General features: G+C 51.3%; 1 protein-coding gene across 1 annotated transcript in view; it reads right to left on the bottom strand.

Moving 5' to 3' along the window:
* RASAL1 (RAS protein activator like 1) overlaps positions 1 to 16,744 on the bottom strand; it is a 107,162-nt gene that overhangs the window by 54,626 nt on the left and 35,792 nt on the right. The window contains 2 exon segments of the mRNA XM_075060097.1: positions 2,555 to 2,704; positions 4,122 to 4,203. Coding sequence (XP_074916198.1) covers positions 2,555 to 2,704; positions 4,122 to 4,203 — 232 coding nt within the window.

The raw sequence follows: 16,744 nt of genomic DNA, 5'->3' as shown, positions 1-16,744 counted from the left end.
AGAGCTGAGTGCTGCCAGCGGAGCAAAATATCAGGACAAATTGCGTCCTGACCAAAGATCGGTTGGGATGCAGGACAAACATCTAAATATCGGGACAGTCCTGATTTTATTGGAATGTCTGGTCACCCTAACTCCCCCTGCCCCACAGCACCAAAACAGGGGACCCCCAAATTAAAATGGGGCTTGTTTACTGGGTCAGGCATGCAGATCTCCCTGCAGTGGATCCTGGGGCTAAAGGGACCTAAACCCAAGCAAGATGCACAGTAGGGCCCAGACACAGGCCGAGGGCTCCCCGCCTGGCACCAGGCTTTACACCCGTCAGATAACTAGAAACCGCGGCTGCCATCAGAAAACTGCTCCATGCCCCTTGGAGTCTGTCTACACTGCAGTTAGACCCCCACACCTGGCAGCTGTGATAGATCCCTTAGCCTCTTTGGTGGCCCAGGCACTTGAAGGGGCAGGAGGGCAGAGGCACCAACAAGCGCAAACACACGCACCAAGAACAGCTGCAAAACCTTTTCCTTTCACAAAGCTGTTAAGCCCTGTGATGTTATTGACATAAACTATAACCGTATAGATCATCGGTGCAACCACTGTTATATATTTGCAGCAAATATTGCACAAAGGTTGTCGTGTGAGGTGTCTATGGAAAGGTTATGATTTGCTGATTATGATCATGCTATCTGTATGGGTGTGTCATTTTTGTAGCTGAAGTTATGAATATTGGCTATGTACTTGTATATGAATGTGTTTTGATTCTTAGTAGCCTCAGTGAAGCATTTGGTCCGCTTCTTGAGAAGGGGCTATTCTCAGTAAGTGCCCAATCAAGAAATTTAACTGACAATGGACTTTGGCAGACGCCAATCCACATCTGAGTTGCCCTGGGAACATCCAAACTAACATATAAACAATGGCCTCGGCCTGTAAAGAACTGAGTCATGCATGGACATGTGACTTGCCCATGTGATGCCAAACTCCATCTTGCTATGATCTTGCACAGGAGAACCAACAGGTTTCCACGCACAAGAGAAAGCCTATAAAAGGCTGCTGCATCTCCTCCATCTTGTCTTCAATCCTGCTTCTTGCCTCTGGAGGGACTTATAAACTGAAGCTCTGAACAAAGGACTGAATGACCCATCCCAGCTGTGGATGGACTCCAGAGACTTGATTTGAACCTGCAGTTTACTCCATCACTGCTACAAGCCTGAACCAACAACTTTGCCATTACTGTACGTAATTGATTCCATTTAACCAATTCTAGCTCTCATCTCTATCTTTTCCCCTTTATGAATAAACCTATAGATTTTAGATTCTAAAGGATTGGCAACAGTGTGATTTGTGGGTAAGATCTGATTTGTATATTGACCTGGGTCTGGGGCTTGGTCCTTTGGGATCGGAAGAACCTCTTTCCTTTTACTGAGGTGTTGGTTTTCATAACTATTCATCCCCAGGACGAGTGGCACTGGTGGTGATACTGGGAAACTGGAGTGCCTTGGGAATTGCTTGTGTGACTTGTGGTTAGTCAGTGCGGTAAAACCAAAGTCCTCTCTGTTTGGCTGGTTTGGTTTGCCTTGGTGTGCAAAGGACCCCCAGCCTGGGCCTGCGACTGCCCTGCTCTCAGCAATTTGTCCTGAACTGACACTCTCAGAAGTGTCCCACCAAAGGCAGCATCGTTACAAGCCCTCTCCCCCCACTTGCTTGGCTGGCTTTTCTGGCAGGAGGTTGGCCCAAGCCTTGCTGAGCCGCTAACCCCCCGGTGGAATAGCAATCAGACAGATTCTGCTTCCCCTGCCAGGCAGAACTGCCCTGACATGGGGATCAAGTGAACTGAGCAGCAGGTTCAGGTCTCAGCTGCCGGCTCATTCTGGCTGGTGTCAGGACACAGCATTACGCACCCTGCACGTATCTCCAAGCTGTACCTTCGCCCTCAATGATTCCTGAGCATTTTCCTCTCTCTCTCTGACCTCTTCTCCTTGGACTTGTTTCTCAGTCACCCTAAAGTCCCTTCTGCCACTCTGGCAGACTACATAGAGCATGGGGAGGGCCCCAGAGCTGTCTCCTTGCTGAGGTAGAACTGGTGTACGTGACCTACACGAGCCCTGTTCTCAGCCCACGGGCACAGGGGCAGATCAGGGCTCAGTTCTGCTCTCCAGCTATTCCCAGAGTCCATGGGGGAGGGGGCATGGAAAGCAAAGCATGACTAGAGCAGCCCTGGGACAATGTTAATTTACACCAGAGGCCAGGCAGAATCCAGCAAGCGCAAGGGCGGCTTAGAACCAGCCTCACACATACACCCCATCCTGTCCCTGGCCACGAGCACAGCAACAGAGGAACTGGGAAACCAGCCTGGTAGGTCATTTTGCCTCCCCCAACATCAAACTGACCAGCTGAGAAAGGGATCCACTCTCCTTACAAGCCAGCAGGAGATTTGAGACTGCAGCAGGCCTGTGTGCCATTGGCCTTCTCCGCTCGAATCCCCTTGTCATCCCCCACCCTGATCAGAGCCACCAGCCCCCACACTGGAGGCACTGAGGAGATGGCTGGAGCTGCTCACCCGTCCCAGGAAGTCGTTCTTCCCCACCATGTCCCAGTCCCACACCTCCACGCTCACATGGGACCCTTTGGATTCCTTCCCAGGCACCTCCTCCTCCAGGTCAAACTCCAGCACCTCATCCCAGTGCGGGAAGCGAGTCTTCTTAATGATCTGCAAGGGGAGAGAGAAAGGTGGCATGTCAGAGAGGAATGGGGAGTCAGGTGGGGAAGAGACATGACAACACGGGTGTGACACAGGGCCAGGGCCGCCCAGGGGGGGGGCAAGTGGGGCAATTTGCCCCGGCCCTGCAGGGGCCCCCAGGAGAGTTTTTCGGGGCCCCTGGAGCAGGGTCTTTCACTTGCTCCGGGGGCCCCGGAAAACTCTTGCAGGGCCCGGGCCCCCGGAGCTTCTTCCGCTCCGGGTCTTCGGCAGTAATTTGGCGGCAGGGGGCCCCCACTGCGGGTCTTCGGAGCACTTTGGCAGCGGATCCTGGAGCAGAAGGACCCCCTACTGCCGAATTACCGCCGAAGCGGGGGCCCCCCGCTGCCAAAGACCCCAGGCCCCCTGAATCCTCTGGGCGGCCCTGCACAGGCTCCAGCAAAAGCCAAGAGCAATTGTAACCCACACACCTCCTGGGTGTTGTGTTCTGTCCCATCTAGTGGCCACTTAGAGAGAGATTAATGAGTTTGCGCTACAGCCTTAGCTAACAGCCACACAGCTATTAGCTTATGTGGTAGAGGCTCATGCATTTAGCTCCAGAGTCCCAGGTTCAATGGCGACGACTGGGACCTGTCAGCGTTACACAATGTTGGGAACAAAACCAAAGGCTCTCTGGCAAACACTTGACTGGTGTGAAATGGGCACGTAAACTCAGCTGCGGGCAAACCTGCTGCAGCAACAAAAGAGTGAGGAGAGCCGGAGTTTTCCTGCCAGAGAAGACATCCCTTAGAAACAAGAACTGCAGCATTCTTTAGTAATTGCACAACTCCTGACGGTGCGCCACGGGTAAGTGCCCCAATTTCCTTGCCACTGCACTGAGAGGCAAAGGATGGTGCAAGAGCACAAGGATGCCCCAGGCTTCCCATCTCCATAACGCCTAACACAGCTAAGGGGGAGCTGGGGAAGGCCACACTCCTCTGCAGCCTTGCATCTCTCCTGACCTACAGATATGTCTGGGAAGAGAGCTCTTCCCCCGCCCCCCCCCCCCAAGTGTCAGCTGGGGGCGGGGGCTGGTCCTAAGCCCTTTCCTTTCACTTGCTGTGTGCAGGGAAGGCAGCATGTTCTCTCTGCTCCAAGGCCCCAGCCCAGCCCAAGTCACACGTGTCCTGCTCCCTTCATGGCTGGCTGATGGATTCAGGGCTCAGATCCTACACTGATGGATTGGAGATACACAGGCAGACTTCCCACTGCTCTCTCAGCTGTCACTAGCACACAGTGCAAACCACCTGGAGTCCCAGTGAAAGAAGTGGGGGGTCTGGCTTTCCCTCCCAGAGCCCTTCCCCTTGTGCCACTGGCATTGCAACTAAAAGGAGCCCTGTCCCCTCCCTTGCCCCCATGCAGCCAGGCCAGAGAGCATGCTTCTACTCACAGCTGTCTCCAAAGCGTGGCCATCCCAGGAAACTCGTGCAAAGGGGTCCGAGGTGCCGGAGACGTCCCGCGGGGCCAGGTCTCTGGGAGGAGAAGACAAGAGGAGGAGGATGGATGGCTGGGGGTAGGGCAGAGGCATGGGGTGGTAGGGGCTGACTTGGCCTGGCCAGGGGGCACTGAAAGCCCTTTGGGGCAGGGACTCTTGCTGGTCTGTTTTTGCACAGCGCCTGACACAACGGGGGCCTGGCCAGTGCCCGGGACAGCTTCAAGGCACTAATGCAACACAAACAACAGCCAGGACACAGGAGAAAATAAACCCTCTGGAAGGCCCGGAGGTTAAACCCTGGGGCGCTGACTGGGAGCTTTACGACAAAATCCTCCCCCCTTCTCCCAGTCCTCAGTGCCACATGCTCTGCCCTGCTCCTGCAGCATGGAAAGCAGCACAGTAAGGGCCCTCTCCTCCCCACGCAGGACACCAGCGAGCTGGTGCCCAGGCTGGCTTTGCACTGGGAGATCCAGCTGCTCCATCACCTCTCAGACAGCGGCAGGAGCTGGCGTGGGTGGGGATGCACCCGAAAACTGCAGGGCTGCCCCACTCTGCATCTCACTCCTGCAGGAGTGGGATGGGGAGAAGTGGGGAAATCCGAAGGAGCTCTTGAAAGTGCCTATGGAGTCGGAGAAGCCCCAGAACAGCTTGGCAGGGGCTCAGCATTTGGGGGCGTCCCAAGTGGGTGATCTACTGGCTGGAGATCGAGGTGAGAGCAGAGACCATTCCCCCTGGGGAGCCATGGGGGAAGGCTGAGAGTAACAGGGGAAGGAAAAGTGAACATGGCCCTTTAAGGGGAACACAGCCCACCCCTCAGAGCTCTCTTACTGCACCCCTCAAGTCTTCCCTCTCACTCTGTCTTTCCCCTCCACCCGCCCTCGCACTGTCCCCTACTCCACCTGTCCCCCACACACATACCAGGGTCCCTTAGCCAACACTTTCTGTTCCCATGGCTACTCTCCAGTATTAGCAGCATAGCCTCCTCCCCTGCTCTGGGGGCGGGGGGCACCGCCCCATGGCTGGGGCAAGTCACAGGCAGCAGAAGAGGTGAGCCAAGGGACACAAGTTCCAGTCTGCCCCCCTGGAGAGACACACTGCCCCGCTGAGAGCCCTGCCTGGTGCTTTCATCATGAGCCAGCAGTGCCCCCAGCTAGCCCTTCTTGGGCCTCAGGAATGCCAGGCCACTGCAGGCAGGGAAGGGATAGCCTGCCCTCATGGAGGTAGCACAGGCTCCCCTAGTTCCCTGGAGAACCGCTGTGGAGCTCTCCTGCCCCACAAGAAGGGGGAGGAACTGACCCACCGGTCCCGCCTGCCCCTCTGCAGAAGAACGCTTGGAAGATGGAGCCTGTCGCATTGGCTCACCCCATCTCCACTCCCTGAGCACTCTCCATGGCCACAGTGTTGCCTAGGAGCCTGCGCTGGTTGCTAGGATGCCTTCTCTGCATCGTGCCGCTCTCTGCGAAGCCTCCTGGCTGGCTGGCTCTGGGGCAATGGGGCTGGGCCCCTACCCTCCATTACCGATCACTCTGGCCTGTGCCCCAAAGCAGGGAGGCTGTAGCCAGAGCCAGGTGACTGCACTCATGTCCCCATGGAGGGAATCCCCATCCTGTGCCTAGCTCCATGTGCTGAGACCCAGAACTCAGGAATCCTCAGACAAGTGATTTCACTTGTCTATGCCTCAGTTTCCCCATCTGTAAAACAGGGCTAACAATACTGATCTCCTTTGTAAAGCGCTTTGAGATCTAAGGTTAGATGCTCTAGATGAGAGCTAGGCATTATTAACACTCTGGAAGGGAATTTTAGCACTACATGTAAGGGGTGTGGGGCTGGGACCTGAGCTATAAGGAATCAGTAGGCTGTCAACAAAAAAAGAGGGGCCTGGAATTGAAGACTAAAGCTACCAAGTCACTTTAGTAGTAACTGTGTTTGAAAAGGTCTGTGATGCAGCAGGTTAAGGATACTGGCCCTTTCCTGCTGGGATGCCTGGGTTCAAATCCTGCGGAAAAATAGTGGAGCAAATAATCAAGCAATCAATTTGCAAACACTTAATAAGGTGATAAGTACCAGTTAATATGGACTTGTCAAGAACAAATTGTGTCAAACCATCTCAATAGCTTTCTTTGACAGAGTAACTCGCCTTGTGGAGGGGGGGAAGCGATAGATGTGGTATATCTTGACTCTAGTAAGGCTTTTGATACTGTCTTGCATGACCTTTGTGACATTATGCCCCATATTCTTCAAAGAGATATGCTTATGATACGAATATGGCATAGGTAAGATGTATTTTATGCAAGATGGGTCATGTGAGATCTCATTGGAAAGATTATGATGTACTGAATGTGATTATCCTATTTATATGCATGTGTCATTTCTGTATCTGAAATTAAGAATATTAACGCTGTATCAATTGCAAAAGTGTTTGCACCTGGGGAATACCCACCAGACAAAATGCAATCAGTCTGGCTAGTTAGTCAATAGACCATTAGGAAGGACAATAGGTCTTTGTAATCTCCCCATTCCTGAGAAGCTTCCTGGGATGCTGCTTTGACACTGCAGGGTTATGTGATCATGTGACCTGGTACTGGACACTATCTTGGACTGCTGGTATTTTTCCACTAGGAGAGAGTTGGAATCAAACTTGGAAACAAAGGATTCCCGCCATATGTAAATCCTATTTAAGGCTGGGGAGTGAGTTAATCAAGGCTGGTTCTTCAGTGAATTCCCACCCAAGATGACTGCTGGAAACACCTACAACTGAACTGGGGAAGAACTGGACCCAGGCTAGAAGGGGTCTGGTCTGTGAAAGAAATATCTGCAGTTTTAAGCTGCAGGCAAGAGCAGTTTGTCCTCAAGAAATTCTTCAACCTGCCTAAAACAACATGTAAGGTGAGAAATTACTACTTGTAGTCAATTTCTTCAGTGTTTTAGTTTGTGTGTTTATTGTATTTGCTCAGTACTCTGCTTTGATCTATTTACTATCCCTTCTAATCACTTAAAATCGACCTTCTGTAGATAACAAACTTGGGTTTTGTTTATTCTATAACCAGTTTGTGTAATTCATAAAGGGGGGAGGGGCAAAAACCACACTGAGGGAGGGGTGCATTTCATGAGCTGTGTAGATCTCGGTGCAACACAAGACAATATGATCTTGGGTTTGCACCCCAAAGGGAGGTGCTCTGGAGTGCTGGGCAATCCCTCAGCTAAATCTTCCCACACAGAGCTGATCTCAGTCTCTCTGTCTTTCTGCAGCTGGGTGTGTCCCTACCTATGTGTGCATGTGTGTGTGTGCGCATGCGCGTGTGTGCTGGAGGAGGCTTGAGGGCCTGGCACAGCAGGACAGTGTGAGGCAGCCAAGGCTGGTTGAATGGGCGGGCTCAGTGGGATCCCAGTACATCAGGTGGCGCCCCGGAAACGGGGGAAACCCATCACAACCTTCGCAGAAACAAACTAGGGAAATACAACCTCGATGGAACTACTAAAAGGTGAGTGCAAAACTGGTTGGAAAACTGCTCCCAGAACATAATCGTCAGTGGTTCACAGTCAAGCTAGAAGGGCATGACGAGTGGGGTCCCGCAGGGATTGGTTGTGGTTCTGTTCAATATCTTCATCAATGCTTTAGATAATAGAGAGAAAGGACACAGGCAGTGCACTTAAAAAGTCTGCAGACGATACCAAGCTGGGAGGGGTGGTATGTGCTTTGGAGGATAAAATTAAAATTCAAAATGAGCTGCACAAATTGGAGAAATGATCTGAAGTAAATAGGATGAAATTCAATAAGGACAAATGCAAAGTACTCCACTTAGGAAGACACAATCAGTTGCACACATACAGAATGGGAACTGACTGCCTAGGAAGGAGTACTGGGGAAAGGGATCTGGGGGCAGGGGTGAAAGTAACTTACAGGATTTACCGGTACTGCCGGAGTCCTGAAGGGCCTTGGCCTCATCCAGAAGAGGTGTGGCCTCTCAAGATTTAAAGGCCCTGGGGAACCTGCTGTGGCTGGGAGACTGAGCCTTTAAATCAACCAGGGGCTCCCAGCTGCAGAGGTGTCTGGGACCCCCCTGGGGCTCAGGGGCAAATTAAAGGGCCCGGGACTCTGGCTGCCAGGGGGAACCCCAAGCTTTGCAGGGCTGGGGCAGGGATTTAAAGGGCCCAGAGCTCCTGCTGCTGAGGGAAGCCCGGAGCCCTTTAAATCCTGGCCCCAGCCCGGCCACCAGAGCCATGGCCGGGATTTCAAGGACTCTGGGCTGCCCGCAGCCGCCAGGAGCTCTGAGCCCTTTAAATCCTGGCCCCAGCCTGGCCGTCAGAGCCCTTTCAATCTCCGCCGTGGAAGTCAATGCTGTCCGGCACGGTGTACTGGCTCTTGCTGGTACGCCGTACCGGACCATACCGTCTTACTTTTACCTCTGTCTTGGAGTCATAGTGGATCACAAGCTAAATATGATTCAACGGTGTAATGCTGTTGCTACAAAAGCAAACATCATTCTGGGATGTATTAGCAGGAGTGTTGTAAGGAAGACATCAGAAGTAATTCTTCTGCTGTACTTTGCGCTGATAAATCCTCAACTGGAGTATTATGTCTAATTCTGGGTGCCACATTTCAGGAAAGATGTGGACAAATTGGAGAAAGTCCAGAGAAGAGCAACAAAAATGATGAAAGGTCTAGAAGCATGACCTATGAGGGAAGACTGAAAAAAATGGGTTTGTTTAGTCTGGAGAAGAGAAGACTGAAGCAGGGACATGATAACACTTTTCATGCACATAAAAGGTGGTTACGAGGAGGGTGAAAAATTGTTCTTGTTAACCTCTAACAGGACAAGAAGCAATGGGCTTAAACTGCAATAAGGGCGGTTTAGACTGGACATTAGGAAAAACTCCTAACAGTCAGGGTGGTTAAGCACTGGAATCAATTGCCTAGGGAGGCTGTGGAGTCTCCATCATTGGGGATTTTTAAGAGCAGGTTAGACAAACACCTGTCAGGGATGGTTTAGATAATACTTAGTCCTGCCATGAGTGCAGGGGACCGGTCTAGATGACCTCTCGAGGTCCCTTCCAGTCCTACAATTCTATTTCAATGACTGTCATCACTTGGAGGTGGGCTGCATCTCAGCTTGGGGAGCAATGAACATCCAGCTGCAAAAAAGAAGTTTTTGCTCAACAGGCAACTCCACAGTGAGGGGTAGGCTTGGCAGAATGTGATTTTTTTTTTATAATTTTGACAGATATGTTTTTAAGCTTTTTTAATTTTTAATCAATTTAAATGTGAGCGGTTGCAAGAAATTGGGGGGGAGTCAGACTATCAGCATTAATGAGAGCAGACACTGAGATTTGAAAGGTGAAAGTTTTAGAACCATTAAAAAACCAGCCATAAATAAAACTCTCAAATTCGCAGGCAGCATTTACTTACTTTGCCTAGCTGCAAATGTTGATTATTGGTGCTGGAGCTATTTTTTTGTTGGGGGGGAGGGGGGATGGGGAAATGATTTTTTTTTTTCCAACTTTACCCATAAATAACTTGTCCTTCCAAGCCTCATTCTGGGATAGCGAGGGTGGTGGGGGCTGCAGGACAGGCTGGAGGGGCGTGTGCAGAGCCATGCAGAGGTTCCAGCCAGGGGCGGTGAAGTGTATGGGTCCATGGTGACCGGGCTCCAGCAAATTCAGGGCCCAGGGGCCCAGCTCCACCAATGTTCAGGGCCAGGTCGTTCCCCCAGCCTCGCCTGCTGCCCTTGCGCACCTCCCCTGGAGTGTCCCCACCTACTGCCCCATGCACCTCCCTGAGCATCCCTGCCTGTCCTGGGCAGTGGGCAACTGCCCTCTGCAGCTCCACACTGTGCTCCCTCGCCAGCTGCGGCGCTGCCAGCTACAAGGGGGCGGAGCTGGGGGCAGGTTGAGGCGGCGGCTGGCACCTGCAGAGGAAGAAGGTGGATGGCAGCCACCCCTGCCCCCAGCAGGCAACTCCGGGGTGTGTGGAGGGGAATTATCCTGGCTGGACCTCCTGAGCAGCAGCTTGGGGGGGGGGGGGGGGCAGCAGCTTGGGGGGGGGGGGCTTGGATGAATGTTGTGCAGGGGTCTGGGGCCCCATCTCCCAAGGAGCTCGCTGCTGCTGGCGGGGAGAGTGCTGGGGGGGGAGGGGAGTCCTCTGTAGCTCCCTGCCCCGGGGCAACCTGCCTGGTGCACCTCAAACTCCTCATCCCCAGTCCAATGCCCCACACCCCCTCCTGCACCCCAACCCCCTGTTCCAGCCCAGAGCCCACACCCAGCACTCTAACTCCCTCCCAGAGCCTGCACCCCTCCAGCACTGGAACAGTAGGGGAGCTGAAGTGGAATAGCAGGCGGTGGGGAGGGTAGGGGAGGCTGAAACAATGGGGCATCAGCAGAGCTCAGCATGTGGGGAGCCCAGGACTGGAAAAGCAGGGGACTGCTTGGCAGGCCTGAGGTGCACCGGGAGAGCTATGTGGGACGCCCAAGACTAGCACAGCATGTGGCTGGGGGTTGGGACTGAGAGGCATGGCAGAGCTGGCTGCGTGGGAAGCCCAGGACTGGACTAACAGGAGCTGGTCTGGCGCTCAGGACTGAGGGACACCAGCAAAGCTTGTGTAACTCCTGCCCACACCCTGCACTGTCACACTCTCCCTTTTCTGGGCTGGCGCACGCTAGGAGAGGAGTCATAGAATATCAGGGTTGGAAGGGACCTCAGGAGGTATCTAGTCCAATCCCCTGCTCAAAGCAGGACCAATTCCCAACTAAATCATCCCAGCCAGGGCTTTGTCAAGGCCGAACCTTAAAAAACCTCTAAGGAAGGAATTCCATCACCTCCTAGGGAACCCATTCCAGTGCTTCACCACTCTCTGAGTGAAAAGTTCACTTTTTAGGTGATATCCTAAGTTAGGTAATATCCAACCTAACCTCCCCCACTGCAACTTGAGACCATTACTCCTTGTTCTGTCATCAGGTACCACTGAGACAGTCTAGATCCATCCTCTTGGAACCACCTTCAGGTAGTTGAAAGCAGCTATCAATCCCCTCATTCTTCTCTTCTGCAGACTAAACAATCCCAGTTCCCTCAGCCTCTCCTCATAAGTCATGTGCTCCAGCCCCCTAATCATTTTTGTTGCCCTCCACTGGACTCTTTCCATTTTTCCACAATCCTTCTGTAGTGTGGGGGCCCAAAACTGGACACAGTACTCCAGATGAGGCCTCACCAATGTCGAAAGAGGGGAATGATCACATCCCTCGATCTGCTGGCAATGCCCCTACTTATACAGCCCAAAATGCCATTAGCCTTCCTGGCAACAGGACACACTGTTGACTCATATCCAGCTTCTCGCCACTGTAACCCCTAGGTCCTTTTCTGCAGAACCTGCTCCTAGCCTTCGTCCCTAGTCTGTAACAGTGAATGGGATTCTTCTGTCCTAAGTGCAGGACTCTGCACTTGTCCTTGTTGAACTCATCAGTTTCTTTTGCCGCAGTCCTCTAATATTGTCAGGTCCTCTGTATCCTATCCCTACCCTCCAAGCTTATCTACCACTCCTCCTACTTAGTGTCATCTGCAAACTTCCTGAGGGTGCAGTCCACGCCGTTCTTCCAGATCATTAATGAAGATATTGAACAAACCAGCCCCGACTGACCTGGGGCACTCTGCTTGAAACCGGCTGCCAAACTAGACATGGAGCCGTTGATCACTACCATTGAACCTGACAATTAGGCAGCGTTCTGTCCACCTTATCTCCATTCATCCAGCCCATACTTCTTTAACTTGCCAGCAAGAATACTGTGGGAGACTGTATCAAAAGCTTTGCTAAAGTCAAGGAATAACATCCACTGCTTTCCCCTCATCCACAAAGCCAGTTATCTCCTCATAGAAGGCAATTAGGTTAGTCAGGCAGGACAACTTGCCTTGGTGAATCCATGCTGACTGTTCCTGTCACTTTCGTCTCCTCTAAGCTTCAGAATTGATTCCTGAGGACCTGCTCCATGATTTTTCCAGGGACTGAGGTGAGGCTGACTGGCCTGTAGTTCCAGCTTTTCTAAATAGTCCAAATCACTTCCTTTCCACAGAGGGGTGGTCACCTCCTCCATAACTGTGCTGCCCAGTGCAGCAGTCTGGGAGCTGACCTGTTTGTGAAGACAGAGCAAAATATACATTGAGTATATGAGCTTTTTCCACATCCTCTGTCACTGGTTTCCTCCTCCTTCAGTGAGGGGCCCACACTTTCCTTGACTTTCTTCTTGTTGCTAACAGACCTGAAGAAACCCTTCTGTTACTCTTTAACATCTCTTGCTAGCTGCAACTCCAAGTGTGATTTGGCTTCCTGATTTCACTCCTGCAGCCTGAGCAATACTCTTATACTCCTCCCGGTCATTTGTCCAACCTTCTACTTCTTGTAAGCTTCTTTTTGCGTTAAGATCAGCAAGGATTTCACTGTTAAGCCAAGCTGGTCGCCTGCCGTATTTATTATTCTTTCCACACATGGGATGTTTTTTTCTTGCAACCTCAATAAGGATTCTTTAAAATACAGCCAACTCTTCTGGACTCCTTTCCCCTCATGTTATTCTCCCGGGAATCCCGCCCTCAGTTCCTGAGGGAGTCCAAGTCTGCTTTTTCTGAAGTCCAGGGTCCGTAGTCTGCTGTTCTCCTTTTCCCTTGTGTCAGGATCCTGAACTCGACCATCTCATGGTCACTATCTCCCAGGTTCCATCACTTTGCTCCCCTACTAACTGTGTGTGTTGTGTGTGTGTGTGTGTGTGTGTGAGAGAGAGAGAGTGGGGGGGGGGGCGTGGTCCACTGCTCTGTGAAACTGTCTTGTTTCTCTTCCCAACACCTCATCTCTTCACCCCCACAAATCAGGCCCTCACACCTCCCAGCACCACTTCCCAGCAAGAACTTCTCACCATCTTGCCAGTGATAATGGGATTCCAGTGAGAGAGTTAAACCAAATAAATAAAAAACCCCAAACAAACCATTAACTCTTTCCTCCCCATTCTTGGTGGGGCACATGGTTCTTCTCTCCACATGGCCTAAAAGTTGCAGAGAAGAAGGGGGCCCTGCACACCAGGATTCCTGAGTCCTGGGTTGAATTCCCTGCTCATTCAGACTTCCTGCGTGACTTTGGCCACGTCACTGCTCCACTCTGTGCCCCAGTTTCCCCACCTCTAAAATGAGGATAATGATACTGACCTCCTTTGAGCCCTATGATAATAGCATAATAGCTCTTAGATAATGTTTAATACCCTGGATGAAAACCTTAGCAGTACTGGATGCTGAGCTATAACCATTAGGCTGTTACCAAAAAGGAGAGTCAACCAGAACTGGGGTATAAAGCTACTGAGTCGCTTTAGCAATGCTTGTGTTTGAAATGACCTGTGCTGCAGGCAGAAGTTAAAGGACACTGGCCTTTCCCGCTTACATTCAAATCCTGCCCTGTTTCAAAGAGTGATATGGCTGCGGCGGGGAGCACATCTCAGCTTGAGGAGCAGTGAACATCCAGCTGCATCACAAGACTGTTTTGCTCAACAGACATCCCCCCCAGTTTCGGCTAGCAGAGGTGCAGCAGGGCAGGATTGAGGGGCACCAGCAGAGCTGGGTGTAAGTTCCCAGCACTGGAACAGTTGGGGAGCTGGAGTTTCAGGCACCCTCAGCAGCAGCAATGTATCCTCCAGGCAGGGGAATGAGGAGTCACCCCTCTGACCTCAGCCATGGTCAGTGCCAGCAAGTGCCAGAGTGCAGACACCTCCCCGGAGAGCACAAGGGAGTCCTCAGGAATGCCCCAGAAAGAGAGAACGGGGGTGGGGGGGGTGTTCCTCCAAAGAGGAGGGACAGCCATAGGTGGAAGCAGGGGTGGAGGAAGACAGGATTCCTGGGGAACCCTACAGCCAATTCATTGGGCCATAAGCATGGGGTGGAGTTAGTGCTATTAGCCCAGGATTGCTCTTTTGCTGATCACTTGGGACACAGGAAAGGTTAAAGTAAAACATCCATTGGCCTAGCGGCCACAGGAGGTAACAAAACACTACACAATGCGTGACTCGTGTCACAGCGGGAAAAGGCAGCAGGACACTGCAAGGCTCCTAGGCACTCGTTACCAGTGATCAAAGAAGGATTTTTCAGGGTTGCCATGGATATCATAAGGCCATTAGCCAGCCCAACGCACAGAGGAAGAAGATCTATATTAGTGGTGGTGGATTTTGCGCCCAGGTACCCAGAAGCAGTCCCTGTCTAATGTGCAAGCTGAGACAGTTGCCAAGGCACAAGCTTTCCAAACCAGATCCTATCAGATTCTGGGCCAAATTTCATGTCCCAGCTATTTAGTGATTTATGGAAGGTGTTCGGGTTTGTCCCCATCACTCAGAAACAAACGGTTTAGCTGAGAGGCTCAACTGACCCCAAAATCTAGGTAAGCTGCAGGGCCAGTGACTGGGATGTAATGTTATCCTATCTGTTGTTTGCCCACAGGGTTCACCCCATTTGACCTCCTAGATGGGAGAAAGGTCAGAGTCTCTGGGGAGGGGGAAACAGAGGGGGAACCAGTGACTGAATGTGTGCAAAGGCTTAGGGAAGATTCAAAGTCCTGTAGGAATAATACCTCCTTAACCCCCTCTGTTGCTACATTCATCTCCTTGCTTCCCATGACTTGCTCTGTGTAACCTTTGGTTGTCCTATGATCTCGATTCTGCCTAGTAACAGGGAGAGAAACCCCACCCCTTTGGTGCCATCTGCAGCCCAAGAAGTGGACCGGGTGCAAAGAGCAGCGTGCAAGGGGAGCACACATGGGTGGCGCTGTCATTGGATGTCCGTGGGCTGTCCAGTCACTATCCGTTTGTAGATCGCCACTCAGGGAGAGCTCGGGCGGCTGTGTCTCTCCCACCACTTCACAGGTAGACTAACCCCTTGAACTCCACGTACTCACTCGCCCTGCCCGTCATAGCAGCAGCACACCGCACTCACTCTGCCCAGTGGGGGAGTTTGCACAATCTCGGGAAGATGAACAGAAGACTAGGAGAGAGATTTACCTGGTGAAGGGATTGAGTCAAGCCACCTGAGATCGACCAAAGGAACCAGAGCCCAGCTGTACCTGGACATCGAGACTTCTGGATCTGGGAAGACTGGAGATTGTGAAACCTTCCCTCCACCCCCTTCCTCTCTCTCTCTCCTCTTTTATCTCTGCTGCTATCATTTGTTAATGGAGGACTTGGTAACCGCCAAACTGATTAACTTTGTTATTAAGGTGTTAGAGTAATAAATGTTATCTGCTGTACGTTTATTTAACCTGTCAGGTTGATTTTAAATACACTCCGCGACAGACCCGGAAGGGTCAATCCTGTAAAAAGGGGTATGGTTCTCCCCCTGAATGTTTATAGATTTTAAGTGGCCTGTTTTGACACGTGCTGATGAGTAAGCCGAGTGGTGCAGCAAAACCGCTTAACAAGCCACACGCTAGCAGAGGGTAGGAGTGTATGATCACAACCCCTGCCAATCAATTTGATGGAGGGAATCTGGAACTGGTGTTGCTCTCTGTAAAAAGAAAAAAAAAAGAAAAAAAAAAAAAAAGTACAAAATGCCGAACTCCTGGGAAGAGCCCTGTGAGGGGTGATACAGAAAGGGGTTAACAATATCACCTACCAATATACGAAGGCCCTACAGTAAGGCTGTGCTGATAAGACTGTGCATAGAACCAGGTATCAGCAGGTTGTGACTCATTGAAACTGATCTGTGCGTTGTACCTGTATGACGATGCCAGACAGTGTAATCTCACTACAGAGCACGATCTACTAAGGAGTACTGAAAAGGCAGAGATTTTGCTGGCTGCAAAGGATCACCAGGTCTTGTCCAATGAGCACACAATTGTGGTGGCGTTAAAAAGAGCTATATGCAGGTCTGGCAGATGCATCAAGGAAGGTATTTCCCGTTAAATTAAGGATGGTGTTAGTAGCCGTTACACAATGGCATTGCGTGAGACCTCATCGGAATTACTTTGTGCAGTTCCTTGTCCCATGGTTGTTAAGAGGGAGAATCAGAACTGAACAGGTATAGAGAAGGGCTACTAGATATCTGAGAATGAAGAACCTGCTCTTATGAAAGGAACTCAAAAGAGCTTGGGCTTGTTTAGCTAACAAGAAGAACTGAGGGGGATTGATTGCTCGTATAAATATATCAGAGATAAATAGTAGGAGGGAGGAATTATTTAAGTTTGGAGTACGACAATGTGGGGACACACGGAGACAAATGATATAAACTGGACCATTAGGAGAGGTAGACTTGAAATTAGACGAAGTTTCTAACCATGAGAGGAGTGCAAGTTCTGGAACAGCCTCCAGAAGCGGAGATGGGAGGCAAACGAACATATCTAGCTTCAAGACTACTCAATAAGTTGATGGAGGGAGTATGATGGATAGCGTAATTCTGCAAGTTAATTGATCTTTGACTATAGCAGTAAATATGGCCATGGTCTGTGAATAGGATGTTGATGGGTGAGACTGATGTTCACTACAGAAATTTCTTCCTGGCTCTAGCTGGTGAGTCTGCCACACATGCTCAGGTAAACTGAGTCCATATTTGGGCAAGAAGGAATGTTCCTCCA

The sequence above is a fragment of the Chelonoidis abingdonii genome, chromosome 22 (assembly GCF_003597395.2).
Source record: "Chelonoidis abingdonii isolate Lonesome George chromosome 22, CheloAbing_2.0, whole genome shotgun sequence".
Classification (NCBI taxonomy): Eukaryota; Metazoa; Chordata; order Testudines; family Testudinidae; genus Chelonoidis; species Chelonoidis abingdonii.
This window is presented reverse-complemented; position numbering and strand designations above follow the sequence as displayed.